General features: G+C 43.8%; 1 protein-coding gene and 1 long non-coding RNA gene across 2 annotated transcripts; one reads left to right on the plus strand and one right to left on the minus strand.

The window, feature by feature from the left end:
- Window positions 1-1,279: 1,279 nt before the first annotated feature.
- Window positions 1,280-6,975, minus strand: LOC129811544 (uncharacterized). The gene is made up of 2 exons (XR_008752898.1): window positions 6,757-6,975; window positions 1,280-6,492 (listed from the first exon to the last, which is right to left on the minus strand). It is a non-coding gene; the product is annotated as an uncharacterized LOC129811544 (long non-coding RNA).
- A 16-nt stretch (window positions 6,976-6,991) lies between these two features.
- On the plus strand, window positions 6,992-9,897 carry LOC129811530 (zinc finger protein 184-like). Its single transcript, XM_055862922.1, has 2 exons — window positions 6,992-7,280; window positions 8,491-9,897. The coding sequence occupies exons 1-2, from the start codon at window positions 7,109-7,111 to the stop codon at window positions 9,429-9,431; spliced, it is 1,113 nt and encodes a 370-aa protein (XP_055718897.1). The 5' UTR covers window positions 6,992-7,108; the 3' UTR covers window positions 9,432-9,897.
- Window positions 9,898-18,310: the final 8,413 nt, after the last annotated feature.

Consider the following 18,310-nt stretch of genomic DNA (forward strand, 5'->3'; position numbering starts at 1 on the left):
AAAGCATCCTCATAGCATGATGCTGCCACCACCATGCTTCACCGTAGGGATGGTGCCAGGTTTCCTCCAGACGTGACGCTTTGCATTCAGGCCAAAGAGTCCTTTAGGTGCCTTTTGGCAAACTCCAAGCGGGCTGTCATATGACTAACTGAGGAGTGGCTTCCGTCTGGCCACTCTACCATAAAGGCCTGATTGGTGAAGTGCTGCAGAGATGGTTGTCCTTCTGGAAGGTTCTCCCATCTCCAAAAGAGGAGCTCTGGAGATCTGTCAGTGACCATCGGGTTCTTGGTCACCTCCCTGACCAAGGCCCTTCTCCCCCGATTGCTATAAATAAGTTAATATAAATAAGACCTCAAAGAAAGGACATATGATATATGTAATGTCATAAAGTGTTTCATTTGAAATGCTAATAAGACTTGTGGAACTGTTCATAGAGGGTTCTAGGAAGAACCCTTCAAAGATAAAATGGTTCCCGGTACAACCCTTCAAAGAAGGTTCTAGGAAGAACCTTTAGATTATAAAAATGTTCTTGGTAGAACCATTTATAGAGGGTTCTAGGAATAACCCTACATAGAGGCAGTGGCGTGTACTTAAGTAAAATACTTTAAAGTACTACTTAGGTAATTTTGGGGGTATCTGTACATTACTATTTATATTTTTGACAACTTTTACCTCACTACATTTCTAAAGAAAATAATGTACTTTTTATTCCATACGTTTTCTCTGACACCCAAAAGTAATCGTTACATTTTGAATGCTTAGCAGGACAAGAAAATGGTCCAATCCACTCACTTATCAAGAGAACATCCCCGGTCATCCCTACTACCTATGATCTGGCGGACTCACTAAACACACATGCTTTCTTTGTAAATGATGACTGAGTGTTAGAGTGTGCCCCTGGCTATCCGTAAATTTAAAAAAAGAAAAGAAAATGGCGCCATCTGGTTTGCTTAATATAAGGCATTTTAAATGATTCATACTTTTGACACTTAAGTAAATTTAAAACAAAACACTTTTAGACTTTTACTCAAGTAGTATTTTACTGGGTGACTTTCACTTTTACTCAAGTCCTTTTCTATTAAGGTATCGTTACTTTTACTCAGGTATGAGGATTGGGTACTTTTACCACCACTGCATAAAGGGTTCTAGGTAGAACCCTCAGTGAAGGGTTTTAGGGTTCCCCTATGGGGACAAAACTAAAATCCCTATATGTGTAAAGGTGTTCCTCCTCCTCTTCATACGAAGAGGAGGAGTAGTGATTCGACCAACATGCAGCGGGTTGTGAATACATAATGATACTTTATTAACCAGACGAAACTAAACACACGAAGAACACTTGATAAATTTACAAAACAACAAAACGAAATAGACAGACCTGAACGAGAGTACTTACATAAAACACGAAGCACGTAGGAACAGGTACAGACTATAACAAACGAACGAACAAACGCTACAGTCCCGTGTGGTGCGCAGACACAGACACGGACGACAATCACCCACAAACAAACAGTGAGAACACCCTGCCTTAATATGACTCTCAATTAGAGGAAAACGCAAAACACCTGCCTCTAATTAAGAGCCATACCAGGCAACCCAAAACCAACATAGAAACAGAAAACATAGACTGCCCACCCAAAACTCACGCCCTGACCATCACACACATACAAAACAACAGAACACAGGTCAGGAACGTGACAATATGGTTCTACTTAGCATCTTTTTTTCTAAAGGTGTAGCAAAGCATTAGCGTAAGTAGTGTGTTAGCTGTATATCAAATAAGCAGGTAGCCTTTGGCTGGCTATACACTTTCTATTTCTCTGAGTATGAAAGTCACCGCTGAAATATTGTCGACACAGTAACCCTTTGACGCATTAAAAGGACAGAATGAATAAAGAGAGCTCTAAGTCTGAGCCCTTGCACACTACAGCAAGTCATTAAAACAGAAAGCCCCTTTGCCAACAGAAGTAAAGTTTCTCATTAATTGAGCTCCTATCTCAAGTGGTGGTTGTGTTATTTGTCTCTAGTTTCAGTACTGTGTCAATAGACTGCAGGCACTCAGAGCAGCGCTTTGTAAGGGCAATGTAATGTGTAATGTGAAAGTTTGTGGATGTGTGTGTGTGTGTGTGTGTGCGTGTGCGCGTGTGTGTGTGTGCGTGTGTGTGCCTACGTTTATGTGTTCGTGGAGCAGTATGTTTCAGCCCATGTTAATTTGAGAAGACTTGAGCGGGCAGAGAGAGGCTGTGAAACTCTGCTTCCTTCAAAACAACCCTGTAACGTCTTTCACCCAGGAACACTGAGGTCAGTCTTAGTATGAGAACCGTGAGAAAGTTTATTAGCAATATTATGCCTGTGTTTGTATTTCTACAAGCCCATTTAATTGAAATGGACAGAGAGAGAGTCGTTCCACCTCAAAAATCACCAGAAAGAGAACTACAACACGCACTATCTCAGATTGTTCTGAAACTGTTTCTGTAGTTAGAAACAGATCAGATTAGCATTACTGCAACATTATTTTGTTTAAATATAATTTGATCTCTGAGAAATTAAGCTAATTGATTGCACCCAAACTGGCCATTTTAATTTATAGGATTAAACATAATATTTAACAAATCAGATTTGGACCAAACTTTTCTAATAATGACTAATCTCCCCAAAAAACACTTATGTATTCGATGTTTATGTATTCCTATTGGTTGGTTGAATTTACATGAGTTATGCTTGCAGATAGGGAGAACAAGGGGAAGGGATCCTGAGAGGATTTGTGTGAGTAGTAGATCTGTGCCAGCACAGAGGGATAGGCCAATGAGTGATACAGTATATGCTTCAGCAAGATTAGCTTTATATAGCGTTCATAGCAATAGTTATCAACCATACCGCAGGGATGGAATGTAAGTCACAAAAAATAGAGTTGGTGGTGGCAGATTCAGAGAAGTATTTGGTTGTACGAGATTTGACGTCAGAAGAGTTTTATATACAGTACCAGTCAAACGTTTCGACACACCTACTCATTCAAGGGTTTTTCTTTATTTGGACTATTTTCTACATTGTAGAAAAATAGTGAAGACATCAAAACTATGAAATAACACATACTTGAGATTCTTTAAAGTAGCCACCCTTTGCCTTGATGACAGATTTGCACACTCTTGGCATTCTCTCAAACAGCTTCATGAGGTAGTCACCTGGAATGGATTTCAATTAACAGGTGTGCCTTGCTAAAAGTTAATTTGTGGAGTATCTTTTCTTCTTAATGTGTTTGAGCCAATCAGTTGTGTTGTGACAAGGTCGGGTGGTGTACAGAAGATAGCCCTATTTGGTATAAGACCAAGTCCATTATATGGCAAGAACAGCTCACATAAGCTAAGAGCAAAGACAGTCCATCATTACTTTAAGACATGAACGTTTGTCAATCTGGAAAATGTCAAGAGCTTTGAACGTTTCTTCAAGTGGAGTCGCAAAAACCATCAAGCACTATGATTAAACTGGCTCTCATGAGGACCGCCACAGGAAAGCAAGACCCAGAGTTACCTCTGCTGCAGAGGATAAGTTCATTAAGTTAACTGCACCTCAGATTGCAGCCCAAATAAATGCTTCACAGAGTTCAAGATCAAATCAAATCAAATGTATTTATATAGCCCTTCTTACATCAGCTGATATCTCAAAGTGCTGTACAGAAACCCAGCCTAAAACCCCAAACAGCAAGCAATGCAGGTGTAGAAGCACGGTGGCTAGGAAAAACTCCCTAGAAAGGCCAACACCTAGGAAGAAACCTAGAGAGGAACCAGGCTATGAGGGGTGGCCAGTCCTCTTCTGGCTGTGCCGGGTGGAGATTATAACAGAACATGGCCAAGATGTTCAAATGTTCATAAATGACCAGCATGGTCAAATAATAATAATCACAGTAGTTGTCGAGGGTGCAACAAGACACATCTCAACATCAACTGTTCAGAGGAGACTGTGTGAATCAGGACATCATTGTCGAATTGCTGCAAAGAAACCACTACTAAAAGACACCAATAAGAAGAAGACACTTGCTTGGGCCAAGAAACACCAGCAATGGACATTAGACATCTGTCCTTTGGTTTTATGAGTCCAAATGTGATATTTTTGGTTCCAACCACCGTGTCTTTGTGAGACGCTGTGTGGGTGAACGGATAATCTCCACATGTGTATTTCCCACCATAAAGCATGGAGGAGGAGGTGTTATGGTGTGGGGGTGCTTTGCTGGTGACACTGTCTATGATTAATTTAGAATTCAAGGCACACGTAACCAGCAAGGCTACCACAGCACACTGCAGCGATACGACATCCCATCTGAATTGCTCAGCATATGTGGGAACTCCTTCAAGACTGTTGGAAAAGCATTCCAGGTGAAGCTGGTTGAGAGAATGCCAAGAGTGTGCAAAGATGTCCTCAAGGCAAAGGGTGGCTATTTGAAGAATCTCAAATATAAAATAATTCGGAAGTTTACATACACCTTAGCCAAATACATTTCAACTCAGTTTTTCACAAATCCTGACAATGAATCCTAGTAAAAAATTCCCTGTCTTAGGTCAGTTAGGATCACCACTTTATTTTAAGAATGTGAAATGTCAGAATAATAGTAGAGAGAATGACTTATTTCAGCTTTTATTTCTTTCATCACATTCCCAGTGGGTCAGAAGTTTACATACACTCAATTAGTATTTGGTAGCATTGCCTTCAAATTGTTTAACTTGGGTCAAACGTTTCAGGTAGCCTTCCACAAGCTTCTCACAATAAGTTAGGTGAAAGTTGGCCCATTCCTCCTGACAAAGCTGGTGTAACTAAGTCAGGTTTGTAGGCCTCCTTGCTCGCACACGCTTTTTCAGTTCTGCCCACAAATTTTCTATAGGATTGAGGTCAAGGATTTGTGTTTGCCACTCCAATACGTTGACTTTGTTGTCCTTAAGCCATTTTGCCACAACTTTGGAAGTATGCTTGGGGTCATTGTCCATTTGGAAGACCCATTTGCGACCAAGCTTTAACTTCCTGACTGATGTCTTGAGATGTTGCTTCAATATATCCACATAATTTTCCTCCCTCATGATGCCATCTGTTTTGTGAAGTGCACCAGTCCCTGCTGCAGCAAAGCACCCCCACAACATGATGCTGCCACCCCTGTGCTTCACGGTTGGGATGGTGTTCTTCAGCTTGCAAGCCTCCCCCTTTTTCCTCCAAACATAACGGTGGTCATTATGGCCAAAAAGTTATATTTTTGTTTCATCAGACCAGAGGACATTTCTCCAAAAAGTACAATCTTTCTCCCCATGTGCAGTTGCAAACCGTAGTCTGGCTTTTTATGGCGGTTTTGGAGCAGTGGCTTCTTCCTTGCCGAGCGGCCTTTCAGGTTATGTCGATATAGGACTCGTTTTACTGTGGATATAGATACTTTTGTACCTGTTTCCTCCAGCATCTTCACAAGGTCCTTTGCTGTTGTTCTGTGATTGATTTGCACTTTTCGCACCAAAGTACGTTCATCTCTAGGAGACAGAACGCATATCCTTCCTGAGCGGTATGATGGCTGCGTGGTCCCATGGTCTTTATACTTGCGTACTATTGTTTATACATATGAATGTGGTACCTTCAGGCGTTTGGAAACTGCTCCCAAGGATGAACCAGACTTGTGGAGGTCTACAATTCTTTTTGTTGAGGTCCTGGCTGACTTCTTTTGATTTTCCCATGATGTCAAGCAGAGGCACTGAGTTTGAAGGTAGGACTTGAAATACATCCACAGGTACATCTCCAATTGACTCAAATTATGTCAATTAGCCTATCAGAAGCTTCTAAAGCCATGACATAATTTTCTGGAATTTTCCAAGCTGTTTAAAGGCACAGTCTACTCAGTGTATGTAAACTTTTTACCCACTGGAATTGTGATACAGTGAATTATAAGTGAAATAATCTGTCTGTAAACAATTGTTGGAAAAATTACTTTTGTCATGCACAAAGTAGATGTCCTAACCGACTTTCCAAAACTATAGTTGTTAACAAGAAATCTGTGGAGTGGTTGAAAAACAAGTTTGAATGACTCCTACCTAAGTGTATGTAAACTTCCGACTTCAATTGTATATATATATATATATATATATATATATATATATATATATATATATATACATACATAGATACATACGTAGATCTTCATTTAACATTAATTGAAAGGAAATAACCCAGTAATCATGCGGTTCTCCAGGAATTTAGTTTGACAGCCTTGGACAAAGGTGTTGGACTGACTGTCACAGGGAGTTTCAGCCTGGCTACCCATCACATTTGCTAAAGTATGATATTATGCAGTTATAAATAGAATTATGTCAGACTGATCATATTTAGTCATAATAAATGACCAGGAGTAGGGTGGATTTCAATTGAATGTCACCTTTCGAACACCCTATCCAGGTTTGCCAGCCTGGGATGTGCACTACCCAAGACGGCTGTAGGTCCGGTGGGTCCTGTCTGGTGTGTCCTGTCCAAGACCTATGAATGTAGACACAGAGAATGTGAATAAATACAGTCATTACAGAACACTATTACAGTCCCCTTCCTAATGCTTATTAATAAATTGATACATTTTTTCCATCATTCACACTATGAAAATATATACTTGATATGAATAGCCTATCCAATATCATTGCTTAGGCTACATTATATTGCATAATATGCCTTTTTAGAAGTGTTGACATTCTGGAAGGGATCAGATTAACACACCATAGCAATACATAAATTGTAGTAACGAATTACCTTACTGAGTTGTTGTTTTCCCGTTCTTCCAGTGGTAGTCTACTTAGTGTACTGCTCAGTCTGTCAAAGTCGACCTTTTTTTCTTTATTTCATGATGTGCAACGGGGCATACCAACGCAATGGTGTGTATCTCTTTTACAATGTCAATGACGCAACTTTAGCTATATTTTCTTAAATCTGAAAACGAGCAATTCTACCCATGTGTGCCTATCGTGCTGACGTCACTTCCGTGCAGTACAGCGTTCATGTTTGACAACAAGCCCCTAGCCACAGAGATTCTGAAGACTGTACTGTCTTTGCCCATGCTACGTGTATTTTGGGAAGCTATTTTGTGCCCTAGAATCGTCCAACGATGGCTAAATTACAATATCTGAATGTGTATCTAACTGAGCGGTTGATGCAAGCTGCCGAGGAGATACTTAGAGTGGTCGGAGACACAATCTCTGAGTACCAGGAAGAAATAGCCCGGACAAAGCGAGAAAACCAATACCTGAAACGCCACTTGATCACACCGGTCATACCGGGTATGTAGCTAGCTCGACTTTACACAAATTAGCTATAGGGCTAGAAACGTGTTAAATTGTATTCTACAGTATTTGAATGTTTAGGGCAGAGAGACGGTGTATCCCACCCCTCGCCCCTACCAACTCGCTCTGAGGGCCCTGGTCATGGCTGGAAGGAATTCAGCTTGTGCCAAATTAATGTCAAAAGTTTTTTTGTTTTGTTTTTAGCATTTGAGCATACCCTAACCTTTTTCCTAACATTAACCTAATTATCCTAACCGGCTGAGTAAATCTTCCTAGCCTGCTACAAAAAGTAAAATCGGACATTAATTTGACAAAAGCTGGATTGAGGGCCCTCTGTTTCCCCATGTTGCTGGCAAAATCCGAGGGTGACTTCCTGAGAGTGATGAGGGGATCATTAAACCCATCAACTTTGGGACACACTGGTGACTTGAATGATGAAATTCATGTTACACTTTGCAATAATAAAACAAGCATGAAATTCTTATTAACAAATCCACCCTGTCATTTTACAAGATATAAACCTCAGTAACAGTTAAACATTGCATTTTGTGAGGTATTTAATATTTTACATGTATCAAAAATCAAACAAACAATTGCACTTGGCATATAATAATGCCTTCTCATCACACCAACATGGTTTTGGTACACCAGAAGTACATTCATTTCCAATGGAACAATGTGTTTGCCTTACAGTGTTGCGTTGCAGAGGCAATTGCAGTGCGTTCTGTGTGGTGCATACCTTGGATTTATTGAACATATGCATGAGATTATATGCATAGACGGCTTGACAGAAATGGTAGCAGAAGGTAAATGTTGAACTTTTGTTGCTCACATATCCAGATGATGCTGCGTACCATTTTGCACAGTGATGCTTGCGCAAACGTGAAATTGCACAAATTAAAAAATATTTTGGGGGGATTCCACTTCGCTCTGAAGCCGCCAACCTTGCTGGCTTGGTCAAAGTGGTTATCGGAGACACCCTCCATCATTTTCACACCCTCAGCTTTAGGACACTTGTGCATATGGCAGAGGTGTGCGTGAACTCGCAAATAGAGGGGCGAGAAGAAGGCGGGATTTGAGATTCAGACAGAGACATAGATATTCCATTCCCAGAACAAGCTAGCTAACTCAATGGTGGTCTTGTCAATCAAACGTCAACAGCTGTCATTACTTTCGTTGACATCATTTATTGTCTTCTTTCCACCAGCTCCTCAGCCCATTGTCTCTTGTGTCTCAGAGCAGCAAACACCCCCTGAGCAACAGCGCTGTGAGCAGGAGTGGAGCCCCAGTCTGGGGCAGGAGGTCACAGAGCCCACACAGATTAAACAGGAACAGGGTGAACTCAGGACTCGTCGGGAGGTAGAGGAGATTCAAGGGCCGGAGGCTGATACCAAAGAAGACTCCATAATCATTCCTCCCTGTGTGAAAAGTGACTGTGATCAGGAGCCACCTCAGCCCACACATCTTCCCCAAACTGTGGAGAACAGAGAGAAGTACTCTCTACTGACCAACACAACTGAACAGATCAAAACAGAACCCGATGGAGAGGGCTATGGAGTATCACTATCAGAACCAACCAGTGACTCCCCTCTGTCCCAGCCCCTCTCTGCAGTAAATCCAGACTGTTCTAGAACACAGAGTGAGAACACTGACAGTGTTACTGATGTTTCGAGAGATCCAGAAAGGAGACCAGAGGACACACAGACACACTCATGTACTCAGTGTGGAGCCGTGTTCTGTGAGCTTTCCCAACTGGAGGCACACATGCTATCCCACACAGTACCACACAGCGGTGACACTAGTCACAGGCAAATCCTCTGCACAGTCTGTTGGAAGTCATTCACCTCTACCAGTTACCTCAAGGTCCACCTGCGTTCTCACACTAAGGATAAGCCCTTCCACTGTGGTGTGTGTGGCAAGAGCTTCAGCTACTCAGGGAGGTTCAGGGAGCACCAACGCATCCACACTGGAGAGAGACCGTACCGTTGCCACGTGTGTGGTAAACGCTTCAGCCAGTCAGTCCATCTGAAGACCCACCTGAGGGTCCACACGGGGGAGAAACCCTACTCCTGTCCTGTCTGTGGGAAAGGATTCAGTCAATCCAGCCATATCAAGGGACACCTCAGAACTCACACCCGAGGGAGGTAGGAGAAAGATGCCTTGGAGTGGAAAGACCCCATGAGGGGATAGACAAAGCCTTTCCCTTGAGCAACATGGGAAGTCATACTGAGTCTAGGGTCTCTTTTACAGGGCTTATCTAGTCTGTGTTACTTCCCTGTCAAGATAAAGGTTAAATCCAAATGTTCTCAAAGTACCCAGCATTTTGGAAGAGAAAGAGATAGAACTGAAGAGAAGGAATGTCTAATTCTACATTTAGTTTTAAGACTAGAGGACTATAGAATGTGTAATGTGTTGTAGACTGAGTCACCTCATGTCTCCATTTGATTTGAACATGAACATGCTATGAAAATACTTGACTTAAACGCATCCCCTCGTGGATCAATATGTGACACTATGTTAGAGAGAAATATAATGTTAATTTCTTCCTCTTAAAGATTTCAATTGGAGCTGGTTGGTCTCCTTGCAAATAAACTAACTCTGTCATATTGATTAAGCATGTGTGGGAACATTTATTTCTGAATGTCTGTTTCCGAAGAAGGAAAGAAAACTCACATCAGGTCAACGTTAGCTAGAATGACCAGTGGGACTATTGTTACAGACAGCCCATCCTCATCAATGTTCTTATAAAACCATGTTTGAACACTAAATGGTATACTTGAATTATCTCTCACCCAGGAACACAGAGGTTAGTCTTAGTATGAGAACTGTGAGGAAGTTCATTAGAGCAATATTATCCTTGTTTTTATTTTACACACCCATTTCTTGAAACCAACAGAGAGAGATGTAAAGTTGACATAGGGTTTTCTAATGCACACAAGTTTACCTCCCTTAAATCATGTCAAGTTATCATTTGTCACAGTAGTATACACTTGCGTCTAGTAGTGTGTGAATCAATGTACAGTGTTTATTTTTATGGTAGGCCTTGGATCTACGGTTACTCTGAGCTGAATAACTGTTAGAGGTCGCCCTCTAGTGGAAAAGAAGACACGGTGAAAAATAAAGATGGCTAAGATCAGCCACCAAGTTCAAGGCCGACCGCAGTACTGCAGGCATTGTATGCAGAAAACATAGTGAAGGGAAAATGTAAATCTTCGTGGTCAATCTTCATATAAATATATACACATTTTAAAGACAATCATGGTACCAGTAATTGCTTCTATTACACCAGATGTATGTCCTTGAACAGATTATTTTAAAATCCCATACAGAATAAGTTATGGATAATTTAGTAGCTAATGGCAGCTTTACAGAGGGGGCAGCACTCATTTTACGCCATTTCGCCCAGTGGGCGGTGTTATATATCAGGGTGGGCGTGGGTTGAAAAGTGCAAGGACTGTCCGAGACACATCTGCGTTCGACCGAGAACCCTCCGCCTGGGACTTCATTCATAATCGACATCACTATGGTGGGTTTATACTTTCATATTATTACATAATTTTGCTTTATTTGAGCTAACGATAGCTAGCTACAGTTGAAGTCGGACGTTTACATACACTACGGTTGGAGGTCATTAAAACTAGCTTTTCAACCACTCAACACATTTCTTGTTAACAAACTATAGTTTTGGAAAGTCGGTTAGGACATCTACTTTGTGCATGACGCAAGTAATTTTTCCAACAATTGTTTACAGACAGATTATTTCACCTATAATTCACTGTATCATAATTCCAGTTGACTGTCCTTTTAAACAACTTGGAAAATTCCAGAAAATTATGTCATGGCTTTAGAAGCTTCTGATAGGCTAATTGACATCATTTGAGTCAATTGGAGGTGTACCTGTGGATGTATGTTACGGAGTCTAGTTGATAGGTAATCGACTAGCTGGACTGTTCCCCAGACTCCACGCGTAGGGATTTGTACAATGCTTAACAAGGCTGTTGAACTTGACATTGGTGTCTGTCTTTATTCCTTTATCCAACATATCATACAGAAACATGGTATCAGAAGTGGCTCGGAAAACACACGTTTGTTAATTTTGTAGCTAAGTACAGTATAGGCGCAGTTACGTTCCATATGCGAACACACAACGTTTCCTACTCACAACACGGATCAACTCGTTGTTAGCTGGCTAGCTAGCATCACTACCTACCTCCATGACTGAAGGGAAAGACATCTCCTATTCCATTGCTATGGCAGCGAACATTCCGCCACCAAATCACATGGTTCTCACAGGGGACTGGAATACTAATTGGGACAACTTCAGGGATGAATTCGAGGACTATGCGCTGGCGACCGGTCTACATGAGAAACCCAACGAGGTACAAGCGGCAACTCTAAGGAGTTTAATGGGCAGCGAATGCAGGCATATCTACCGGCACAATCTCACCCTCACGGCACGACAACAGTGTGATGCAAAGGCTATATTGGATGCATTGGAGAATTACTTCAAACCCGCCAGAAACGTCATTTACGAGCGGTTCGTTTTCGGAAGCTGCAAACAGGAAGAGGGTGAGTTAGTACACAACTTTGTAACCCGTTTGAGAGAGAAATCCGCCACTTGTGAATACGGGGGATTGAAAGGTGAATTGATTCGTGACAAAATAGTACTGGGAATTGCAAATGAGAATACGCGCCGGCGTCTACTGAGAGAGAGAGGTTTAACATTAGTGACTGCCATCGAAATGTGCCGCACTGCTGAAGTCACTGACATGAGAATGAGAGCAATGGAAACGGAAACCCCACGCTCCGACGTTGATACTGTTCACGCTGTTGCTAGGCAGACATTCAGACAAAACTAATCGAGGCAGAGTAATTCACCACGAACGGTGAACACAGAGAGCCCCGTAGCATGTAAATACTGTGGGAATACACACACACGTGGCAAAGAGCACTGCCCTGCCTACGGAAAAACATGCAGAGCTTGTGGAACTAATAATCACTTTGCAAAACTGTGTCTCAAAAGCAAAAGAAGGGTGAGTGAGGGCAAGATTCACTGTGTTGATGATGTTACTCAATGTTCAGAGCTGAACAGTGAACGTGACATTAACATGCATGAATCCATTGGGGCTGTACACTCAAGAGGGAAGAAATGGTTTGTGACACTACGATTACACAACAAGCAACAACAATGTCAACTGGATTCGGGTGCTACATGCAACGTAATGAGCTACAAAGACAAAATCAATCTGGCACCTGACACACATCTATTGCCCAGCGATACTAGACTAAAGCTGTACTCAGGAGAACTAATGAGCTCTATGGGCACCTTTGAGACCGAATGTGTTATTCAGGGACGCAAACACAAGCTGGAGTTTGAGATTGTGAAAACCAGTCAAAATCCTCTCCTCTCAGGCTCTACATGCGAACGCCTGGGACTGATGCAGTTCACTGTACCAAATGACCTGCACATTGTGGATCATGTCCAGCATGGACCCCTGTCCAAAGAACAACTACTCAGCAGATATGACAATGTATTCAACATGCCCGTTGAATCAGTGCCTGGGGAGGTACACTTTGAAGTGGATGAGAGCATCACTCCAGTCCAGTGTGCTCCTCGCAATGTGCCCATTGCAATGAAAGTGGCTGTGAAGGCCCAGCTGGACAAGTATGAGGCCGATGGCCACATGACATCTGTGACTGAACCAACTGACTGGATTAGCAATATGGTCATAGTGAAAAAAACAGAGAAGCTGAGGGTCTGCATCAACCCAAAGCATCTGAACCAAGCACTGAAACGATCCCACTACATCATGCCGACACTAGAGGATGTCCTCTATAAGCTTCCCAAGGCCAGGATTTTCACCTTGGTGGATGCCCGAGATGCATTCCTTCAATGCAAGCTGGACGAAGAAAGCAACTTCATGACTACCTTCTGGACCCCCTGGGGTCGGAAACGCTGGCTCAAGCTCCCGTTTGGTGTCTCAGTGGCGCCTGAGGTATACCAACGCAAGCAGCACGAGTTACTGGCTGGGCTCAAGGGCATTGAACCCATCGCCGATGATATCCTGATCGTAGGCTGTGGTGAAACAGACGAAGAAGCAGAACGCGACCACGATGTGAAGCTCCTGGCACTGATGGAGCGCTGCCGATCAGTTAAGCTTCGTCTTGGCCTGAAGAAGCTGCAGTTCAAGGTGAAAGACGTCCACTTCCATGGCCACATTCTCTCGGCAAAAGGCCTGAAGCTGGACCCAGACAAGGTCCAAGCGATCCTCGACATGCCAAACCCGTCTGATGCAAAAGGAGTACAGCGTCTCATCGGCTTTGCAAACTATCTTGCAAAGTTCATGCCACACCTATCAGCAGTCTGGGAGCCTCTGCGCCGGTTGCTGGACAAAGACACACCGTGGCACTGGCTACCCAAGCACGAGGCCGCAGTGCAGGAGATGAAATCTCTGGCTTCATCCATGCCAGTGTTGCGCTACTACGACGTCACGAAGCCTGTCACAATCCAGAGCGACTCTAGCCAAAGGGGACTTGGATGCTGCCTTATGCAGGAAGGCCAGCCCGTTGCGTTTGCCTCGAGCGCTCACCCCCACCGAACAAAACTATGCACAAATTGAGAGAGTGCCTCAGCATCGTCTTGTCCTGCCAGCGATTCCATCACTACTTATATGGTCGAGAGCTGGTCACCGCTGAAACTGACCACAAACCACTCATTTCCATATTCAGTAAACCTCTCCTCAATGCGCCCAAGAGGCTTCAAAGCATGCTCTTGACTCTGCAAAACTACAGTCTGAAGGTCATTTACAAGCCAGGACCAGAGATGTACATCAGCGACACACTGAGCAGGGCAACAGCACAATGTACAGGTCGAGGCACTGCCTATCAGCGGCAGGCCATCTGTTCGCTACAGCAGGAACAACAAGATGTTCAACAGATCAATCAGGCAGACTACTTAAATGTCACAGATCACCGCCTAGCCCAGATCAGGCAACATACTGACAAGGACGAACACCTACAGTCACTGAAGTCCATGGCTCTCGCAGGTTGGCCATATCTGAAAGAGGAGACACCTTTCACAGTGAGAGAATACTGGACCTTTCGAGATGAGATCAGTGTGCAAAATGGCGTCTTGTTCAGAGGTCAGAAGGTCATTATTCCCAAATCACTACGTCCAGAGATGCTTACCCGCATACATTCCAGTCACGTTGGAGGTGACGCATGCTACCGCCAGGCTCGTGAAACATTATACTGGCCAAACATGCAAGAATAAATTAAAGACTTTGTCAGCAACTGTACCACATGCAACGAGTACGCTCATGAACAGCAAAAGGAAACCATGATGTCACACGAACTGCCCACAAGGGCCTGGCAAATCATCAGCATGGACTTATTCAGCCACAGACAAAAGGACTATCTTCTCATCGTTGATCATTACTCTGCCTTTTGGGAAATTGAACTGCTCCCTGACTTGTCTGCAGAGACGGTCATAAAGCGCTGCAAGGCGCAGTTTGCAAGGCAAGGTCAGCCTGACAAGGTAATCACGGACAATGGCCCACAATTCACTGCACAGTTCAAGCGTTTCGCCTCAGAATGGGAGTTTGACCACGTGACCTCCACTCCAAGACACCCAAAAGCAAATGGCAAGGCAGAATCAGCTGTCAAGATTGCAAAAAACCTGTTAAGCAGGGCCTTGCGCGACAGCAACGACCCATGGAAAGCGATCTTACAGTGGAGGAACACACCCACCGAAAACATGGACAGCAGCCCAGCACAACGCCTTCTGTCCAGACGTCTGAAGACTACTATCCCCGTAGCTAACAAGCTACTTGAGCCCTGCGTCATGGTTGGCGTCACGGACAAACTGCGTCACAGAAAGCAGCTCGCTAAGTGCTTCTACGACCGGACTGCTCGAGACCTACCAGAGCTGGAGGTGGGTGAAACGATAAGGATGAAACCGCTGCCGGGAGACCACACAGGACTTTGGAGGCTGGGCACGTACCTACAGAGAGTTGCACCACGTTCTTACCTGGTGGATGTTGGTGGCTCCCTCTATCGTCACAATCGGGTGGATCTGCGCGTAGCAGAGCAGACAAACCAGAACATGCCATACACTCACCTAGATGAGCTGGATCACAGTCCAGGCCTAAGGGTAAGGGGTGCAGAATTGAGACATGAGCCAACTGAAGGTGAGGCTTCTACCCCACCAAACTCTCCAGCTCATGGCCCTATTCCTACACATGTCAGAGCCAATACTTACTCACGGGTGGGTCGACTGTGCAAGCCACCGGACAGGCTTACTCTGTAAGCAAGAGACTTAACTTGTCTGTTAATAAATAAAATTAAAATAAAAATTTAAAAAAGGAAGATGACAACTAAATGTTACGCACGCCTCTGAGAAGAGGGAACGCAACTCCCTGCTACAACTCAACTCTCTGAAGTGCAAGAGGTATGGACTGTAGGTGCGAGTAAGGATGACACAAAAGCAGATTTTACCATTTACTTGGATTTATTTTCTTACACGGTAATATGGGGAAAAGGGGCTGGACGGAACCAAAGCAAAGAAAGTAAATATCAAAGTTCCCCCTCTCCTATCTAACCTGCCTACCCACTTAACTTACCTAACTTAGCACCGTCTGGTGCCCTAACCAAAATACAGGGGGTGGTCCGCCCAGGTCTTACCTAGTGTGCCTAGACAGTAAATATACTACGGGTATATGTATGCCCGTGGGCCTCTTGCCTAAGCACTCCCAAAGTGCCTTCTCCTTCCCCCCCTGGGAACAAATGAAACAGAGTAATTATTAATGATTTCACAAACACTCACAAACACAGGACATAGAAAAACTGCTACCAACAACAACAGTACATACCACACTTTCTGATACACAACCCACACTATATCACAATCTAATTTTTCTCTCTCAATCTCCAAATCTCTACTCCAAATTTCATCTCCTCTCTCTCCCTACTCTCCTGGGGCAGAACACTGGCTTTTATCTTCTGCGGGCAATGGTGATTAGTGTCAGCTGCTTCTTGACGAGGGGGCGGGGTCAGCTCCAATCACCAATTAGCCTGGGGTTGACCAATCAGCTGGTTGGGGAGTACTTCAGGAAGCCATCTCCTGAAACACACACTCAAATACAAAACAGAACACAGAAACTGGGGAACGTAACACGCCCACCACAAAAATTGCAAACATACAGTTTGTAATAACAAAAACCAACGCTTCCCCAGTTAGTAAACCCGTGATAGAGCGTCAGCAACCACATTCGCTGAGCCCTTCACATAGGCTATCTGTACATTATATCCTTGTACAATCAGAGCCCACCGCATAAGGCGGCGGTTCTGATTGTACATTTGCTTTAAGAACACTAAAGGATTATGGTCCGTGTAGACCATTACAGGCAAGGCACTGGATCCCACATATACCTCAAAGAACTGTAAGGCTAGCAATAAAGCTAGCGTCTCTTGTTCAATTGTGGAGTACCTTGACTGACACGAGTTGAACTTACGGGAGAAGAAACTGACGGGCCGATCCACTCCGTCTTCATCTTCCTGTAAGAGAACCGCACCCACCCCCACTATACTAGCGTCAACCTCCAACTTAAAAGGTTTGTCAAAGTTGGGGGCGGCAAGCACTGGGGCACTACAAAGTAGCGCTTTAGCGGACTCAAAAGCATGGTTACAGTCCTTGGACCACCTAAATGGTACCTTGGGACTAAGCAGAGATGAAAGGGGAGCTACTACCGTCGAGAAATTCTTACAGAATGTACGATAGTACCCTACCATCCCTAGGAATCTGCGCAACTGGCGTCGAGTCGTGGGAGCAGGAAAAGCAACAATTGCCTCCACCTTGCCAGTTACTGGGCGCACTTGACCTCGTCCCACTTGTTTCCCTAAGTAAGTCACCGTAGCCTTCCCAAACTCACACTTGGCCAAATTGAGGGTTAAAGAAGCATTCTCCAACCGCTGAAACACACTTTTCAAAGTGGAGAGATGATCAGACCAAGTAGACGAATGGATCACCACATCATCAAGGTATGCAGTACAATTTGGCACATCTGCAAACACAATGTTAACTAGACGCTGAAAAGTAGCAGGTGCATTACACATGCCAAAGGGCATCACAGTGTATTGTACAAAGTTATCAGGCGTAACAAAAGCCGATATGTCAGAAGCTCTAGAGGTCAGAGGCACCTGCCAATAACCTTTTAACAAATCTAACTTACTAACGTAAGCAGCAGAGCCAATTCTATCAATGCAGTCATCTAATCGAGGTAGAGGAAAAGAATCAGACTTTGTAACTGCATTTACTCGACGATAGTCCGTGCATAAGCGGGACGTACCGTCAGGCTTAGGAACAAGAATACATGGGGAACTCCAGGAGCTGTTACTGGGTTTTGCCATGTCATTCTGTAATAAATAAGCTACCTCACTTTTCATTACCTCCCTTTTCTTTGCATTAACCCGGTACGGATGCTGACGTATAGGAGCAGCATTCCCTACATCCACGTCATGTTCCAAGATGGACGTGCGACTCGGAACGTCCTGAAACACACTGAGAAAACTGCTTATCAATAGGATAAGGTCCTTAGTTTGATCGCTCTCCAAATGTTCCATTTGAGAGGGTAACTTCTTCAGCATCTCTGAATTACATAGGCGTTCACACTGCTGTAACGTATGGCGTAACTCCAACCCATCCTCCTTATCCTCCTCTAGGTCCCAGCCAGGCTTCAGCACCACCGCAGCCACACTGGAGACGGCGGGCTGGACCGGCTTACTTGAGGAGCTGTCTGGAGAGTCACGTACATAATATTCTTTTAGCATGTTAACATGACACACACGGGAAGAACGCCTTCGATCTGGGGTCTTTATCACATAATTGGTGTCACTGAGTTTCTTTTCCACCAGATATGGTCCAGAAAAACGTGCTGACAGAGATGAGCCAGGAATTGGCAACAAAACTAAAACTTGATCCCCTGGTGCAAAAGAACGGCCAACAGCCTTTTTGTCATAATGCACCTTCA

Source organism: Salvelinus fontinalis, chromosome 2 (assembly GCF_029448725.1).
Source record: "Salvelinus fontinalis isolate EN_2023a chromosome 2, ASM2944872v1, whole genome shotgun sequence".
NCBI lineage: Eukaryota > Metazoa > Chordata > Actinopteri > Salmoniformes > Salmonidae > Salvelinus > Salvelinus fontinalis.

Bases quoted from the DNA above. Each gene is read 5' to 3' on its own strand.
- LOC129811530 (XM_055862922.1), top strand. From the start codon at position 7,109: ATGGCTAAATTACAATATCTGAATGTGTATCTAACTGAGCGGTTGATG. The intron at 7,281-8,490 runs GTATGTAGCTAG...TCTTTCCACCAG, and splicing joins GATCACACCGGTCATACCGG to CTCCTCAGCCCATTGTCTCT.